We start from the raw sequence: 5,180 nt of genomic DNA, 5'->3' as shown, positions 1-5,180 counted from the left end.
TTATTTTTAGAATATCTTCATAATATTTTATTGTTATAGTATTTGATAACTGTAATCTTTATTTGTAATTTGAAGTTGATTTTTCTTGAAAAAAATTACGCTTACGTCAGGTGGACAATATTTTATAGTATTATCATCTCTATATATAATGTATAGAATATGCATTAATGTCGTATTCTTGTTCATTCTCACATATTGCTAAAGCTAAACTTTAAGGAAGAAGTTAATCCCATAGTCAACATACTTATTATTTTTTATGTAAATTCTTCTTTTACAAGTTACTTAATTAATTACTTTTTTGGAAGAATTATGTTACCAACTCTAAGTTAATTATAGTAGCGATTAACTAAAGCTCGTGCGGAATTTGTCTGTACGTGAGTGAGAAATGCTTCACTAGGTTAAGTTTAATCGGGTACCCGTCGGGTTTTATCTGGGTACTCGGTTAAATTTTTTTTAAAACAAAGTTTAAACTCTACTATCTTTATATATAAATAATTGATATTTTCACTTTTTAAATTCATTCAAAAATTGATATATCTAGACATTAAAACGTCATCTATTTAAATACGGACAGAGTACTAATTTATGTAAATATTCAATAAAAATATTCAATATATTTAAAAAATTCATATAATGAAATTATATTACTAAAATATTCATTTATAATTTTTATTTTATTTTTAAAAATTAATTTTCTTTTAATAAACCCGTCATGAGTAGGATATGGGTAATGAAAACATCTACGCGGCGGATACCCGAAACAAATGGGTATCCATTTAGCTAACGGATAACGGTTCAAGTATCCCAAAAATACCCAATACCCGACTCGATTTCATCCCTATGCTTGACTACTCAAAATAGCATTCCAAATAACTCTTGCATAAACCAAATCAGTTGAATTATTAGGTATACGTATTATTCCGGGAAGTACTCGTTTGATTTTTCGTAGTTCCCTTAGGAATAAAAAATGAACTGATAAACTATATGATTAAGATCAAAATCGAGTCCAATATTTTATTAAATGAATTTCGTAATTTAATCAAATAATGCTCTTTTAATAAAAAAAAAAAAAATAATGCTCTTGAAATAAGATTTTTTGTACAATTTAATCAGCCCGACAAGAGAGTTAATTTGGGCTCAGCCCATCTTATCTGTGTACCGAAAGAAACCGATTCAACTACACAACCAAAACCTTTTTGGACAAATTGTTGGATTTAAAGTTTTCAAGATGAACCACCGAATTAGCTCTCCAGTTTCAAAACCGAATAGAGTCAAAATCGAACCGAACCGATAACCACAGTTCCGGTTTCAAAACTGAGCTGAAACCAAACCGGAACATAATCCGGAACCGCCACTTTGAAAACTTCAAGGTTCCGATTAGATTCCATAAATTTAAGAACCGTGAGCCGTCCATTCTGAACCCGGACCTAGCCATTTGTCAGGACATATTATATTCTCCGTCATGTGTCTTCTTTGTTTACCACTAACTACTGCGGTGGCAAATAAGTGATATAAACTAATATTATGCATAATAAAACCTCTTGAAATCATGAAAGGTAAATACATGTAGGAAAATAAGTGAAATTCATTGAGAAGTTATTTTATTACATCAACACAGACGCAGTACTGTAACCGTCAGAAACAAAAGATGTCTTACATATGATTCAGTCTTATGACATGACAAATTGCATCAAATAATTTGAGATCAAAAGGTGCAAAACACATAAATCATCCACATACACCAGATTTATGCTTCCTGTAAGAAAGAAAAACTTGTCATCAGCAAAACCGTAAAGAGAGGAGAGACTGCTAGCTTTATATATCATAATCCCCGACCAAAACTCAATTTGAATAGTCAACTTTTCATTTTCTCTTTTATTTTGAATTATATCTCCAGATTCAACTTAGAAACTCATTTGCACTTGCCAACTACAACATTGAAAATCATGAAAATAGGACACGCGGCGTTTACTCATTGCAAAAAAAAATTGGAATAAGTCTTTAGTGCATCATTAGCATCCATCAATCTCTTTCTTCATGCCTCAAGTCCTCCCACGGGCATAAACACTCCTTCAAAAGAGTTATCAATTACAGAAAACCTAGTCATGAACAGATTTATCTTTCCTAGATTCCAATCACTAGCACAAAAGAGGAAAATTCAAATCCTGACAAACTCTACCAAAAAGGACAACAAACGATGGAATGTCTTTGATTAGCTCCTGGCTTTAATTTGAGACATTTTACCCCATATTTGAACTGCGTGCTAAGAACTAATGAGTAATGACACTTGGCCGGCTGCTAGACTAAACAGGTTACTTGGTAGGTGATAGGATAATGAACCAAAAAAAATATAAGCTAAGGCAGAAGGTAATCCTTTCATTCAGCTGGGAACAATAAAAGAAACAGTACAAAGCAAGTAATGATGAGAAGAAGAAGCAATCTTCAAGTGATCTTAGCTACATAAAAAGTAGAAGATCCGTTGTTAAGTTAAGAATACTTGCTTTGAGGATTGAGGTTAAATTACAACTTTGGAGATTTGGCTATCACATAAACTCGAAAGTTAGATGTGGCTTTCTTCGCCATTTTCCTTTTGCATACTGAAAGTGATTCCTTAAAAATCTAACATTTTTCATTTGAGGGGAACTAGAACAAACAATGCAAACAATTCCTATGCTAGCAAAACACAGAGAGAAACAATTTTATGAATTCAATCCTCTAATTCTCAAAACTAACAGGGAAAACAATAACTAGCGGTGATAAAATCCCCCAATTAAGAAGACCCAACATCAAATTAACTCTAAAATCACACTAAAAAGTTTTTTATCCAAACAACAGAGGAGATAACTAACCTTGTCAAACATTAGCGGTGGTTGGGGCAAGACCGATGGTGGCGGCGCCTCCTTGTTTCTGGGTCTGCTTCAACTTAGCCTCCTGTTCGCGGATCTTCTGCATCTGAAGCATACGCTCCATGACAAGCTCGTACTCGCACTTCTCATAAACGTGACGCTCGTTCTCGCATTTCCATGGGAGATAGAATTCAGATTGACGACACTTGTTCAACGGGATCAGCAAATGAGCGCACTGGTCGCGATAAGGAATTGGGACTTTGTTTTCTACCATCTCCTGCTGTGTCGCAATCATCTTCTTCGACGATCCTGGCACTTCCATACTTTCGATTTAGCTGATTGATTGAATGGTAATTGGCGAATTGGGGATTTTATTTGGGTCTCTCTGATCAGAATGTGAGATCTTTCAGCTCTCTAACAAGGTTTGATGTCAATTGCACTACAATTGTAAATAATTTTTACCGCTCAGTAAATCAGGTAACTTTTCAAGATTAAAAATTAGTTAGATCGGTCGGTTCAACTGACCCAGTCATTTGATTTACCAATCAATTCGGGTGATTTTCAGATTTTACAATTCGATTTTAATGGAATCCTTATACGGGTTGGGCCCGAAAATTAAGAAACAGGCCCAAATATGAAAGAGACCAAATAGAAACAAAAGTCGTGAAACTTGTCCAGGAAGAAAAGGATTCCTATATCTGCCAATTAGTCACGATACAAGACGAAAGGTTTAATTGAGAAGTAGCCAATAGGAAATTATTATTTCAAGAAGACTGATCAAGTTAAAGCTTTTAAAACATGGGGACGACGTGGTCGTCTGCTGCGTCTTCTTACGTCGGTCTTCCTTCGGACACAATCTGGGAGATTCTGTTGCGAGCTTCGCTGCGATCATTAGGAAAGTGTAGGATCCTATCAAAAGAAATCAACAGTCGGATATACGAATCCTCTTTTCTGAATCTTCACAGTCAAAGAACAAAAACAGTACGTGGATTCATTGCACAGGATTATGATATAAACAACTCCACGTTTGTCTCTACGAGTGATATTGGTGAAAATTCAATATCATCTTCTAAGCCACCAATTATATCTTTTGATTTCTTACCTGAAAATCTTGGACATACCAAAGTAATAGAAGCATCGACGAAGCAGGGTATATTGCTCTGCGTGGGAACTAATTTAGCCGACAGGGTATACTCTGTCTGCAAACCTTGTACCCGGCAATACCAAATTATATCAAGACATACATCATTAACAGATTTTAATTGGCCGCCAGCTGATTATTTTTGGCTTACCATTCCATTTATTGGCTCGACAGTTTACAGATCGAAAGCTCATTTGCATTTCAAAATCGTTACAATAAGAAATACGTTGTCACCATTGGCAATGGAGATTCAGGTGTTTGATTCCGACTCATGGCTTTGGAAGCCGCGAAAAATGATAAAGGGGCTTCTGATTGTATCTTGTTATGAACGTCAGAAGCTTCCGGTGTCAGCTTGTGGTGCACGTAACTGGTTCACAAACAAAGATAATATTTTGGCATATAATGTGGAATAAGAGAATTGGAGATTCATTGAATTCCCAAATCCTGGAATGTCTTCTTACAGTCAAGGACCGAGTCTCGTAGACTATGAAGGCAAGCTGGGATTCACTAGTGCAAGGAGAGATGATCCCCGTATCGTCGACTTTTGGTTTTACCAGCAAAATCTATGGACAAAGAGAGCCTCCATTACTTGTAAATATTCTAATGACTCCAGCTTTAGAATTATAGCATCTTTAGAATTATAGCATTTTGTAATAGTGATTTTGCGATGCTGAAATATTTCAGCAGGTCAAGTACAGTATTCTACAACATTAACATTAAGGAAGGGATTGGGAATTTAAATTTCATTCCTCGGCAGAATTTTCCCTTTGAATCAGATTTTGAGCATGTCAATTGGAGGAAGAAGGAGGAGAAGAAAGGGATAGTAAGTTTAGTGGTCGACGAGATTCTTAGTTTTTTCAAACATGAAGAGTAGTTGTAATATTGTATTTAGATATAATAGGACCAAGTTAGTTTAGTTTTCTCTTTATTATTATCTTTTTTATATATAATTTCAATATCAATTAAGTAAATTTCATCAATTTTGTAAGTTTGTTTCTTCTGTTATGTGAATTTTTTGGAAAGCACGACGGAACTTGTTGAAGGAAATATTGTCAGTGGAAAAAGCATAAAACCAAAGATAAAATTGTTTTTAATGTCACTTTAATTTGATAGATCAGCGATGGATCAGAGAAATCGATCATCGGGGCAATAACTGATAGAGGGGTTGAAACCGAGCTTCACAGCAAAGAAGT

General features: G+C 34.8%; 2 protein-coding genes across 2 annotated transcripts; one reads left to right on the top strand and one right to left on the bottom strand.

Annotated features, from left to right (window-relative positions):
• Nucleotides 1-2,520: 2,520 nt before the first annotated feature.
• Nucleotides 2,521-3,168, bottom strand: LOC139884123 (NADH dehydrogenase [ubiquinone] 1 beta subcomplex subunit 7-like). The gene is made up of 3 exons (XM_071868195.1): nt 2,860-3,168; nt 2,734-2,808; nt 2,521-2,619 (listed from the first exon to the last, which is right to left on the bottom strand). The coding sequence occupies exons 1-3, from the start codon at nt 3,166-3,168 to the stop codon at nt 2,521-2,523; spliced, it is 483 nt and encodes a 160-aa protein (XP_071724296.1).
• Nucleotides 3,169-3,644: 476 nt separating this feature from the next.
• On the top strand, nt 3,645-4,400 carry LOC139884122 (uncharacterized). The gene has a single exon (XM_071868194.1). The coding sequence runs from the start codon at nt 3,645-3,647 to the stop codon at nt 4,398-4,400; it is 756 nt and encodes a 251-aa protein (XP_071724295.1).
• The last annotated feature ends 780 nt before the right edge of the window (nt 4,401-5,180 follow it).

The sequence above is a fragment of the Rutidosis leptorrhynchoides genome, unplaced genomic scaffold (genome assembly GCF_046630445.1).
Source record: "Rutidosis leptorrhynchoides isolate AG116_Rl617_1_P2 unplaced genomic scaffold, CSIRO_AGI_Rlap_v1 contig505, whole genome shotgun sequence".
Taxonomy (NCBI): Eukaryota; Viridiplantae; Streptophyta; class Magnoliopsida; order Asterales; family Asteraceae; genus Rutidosis; species Rutidosis leptorrhynchoides.
This window is presented reverse-complemented; position numbering and strand designations above follow the sequence as displayed.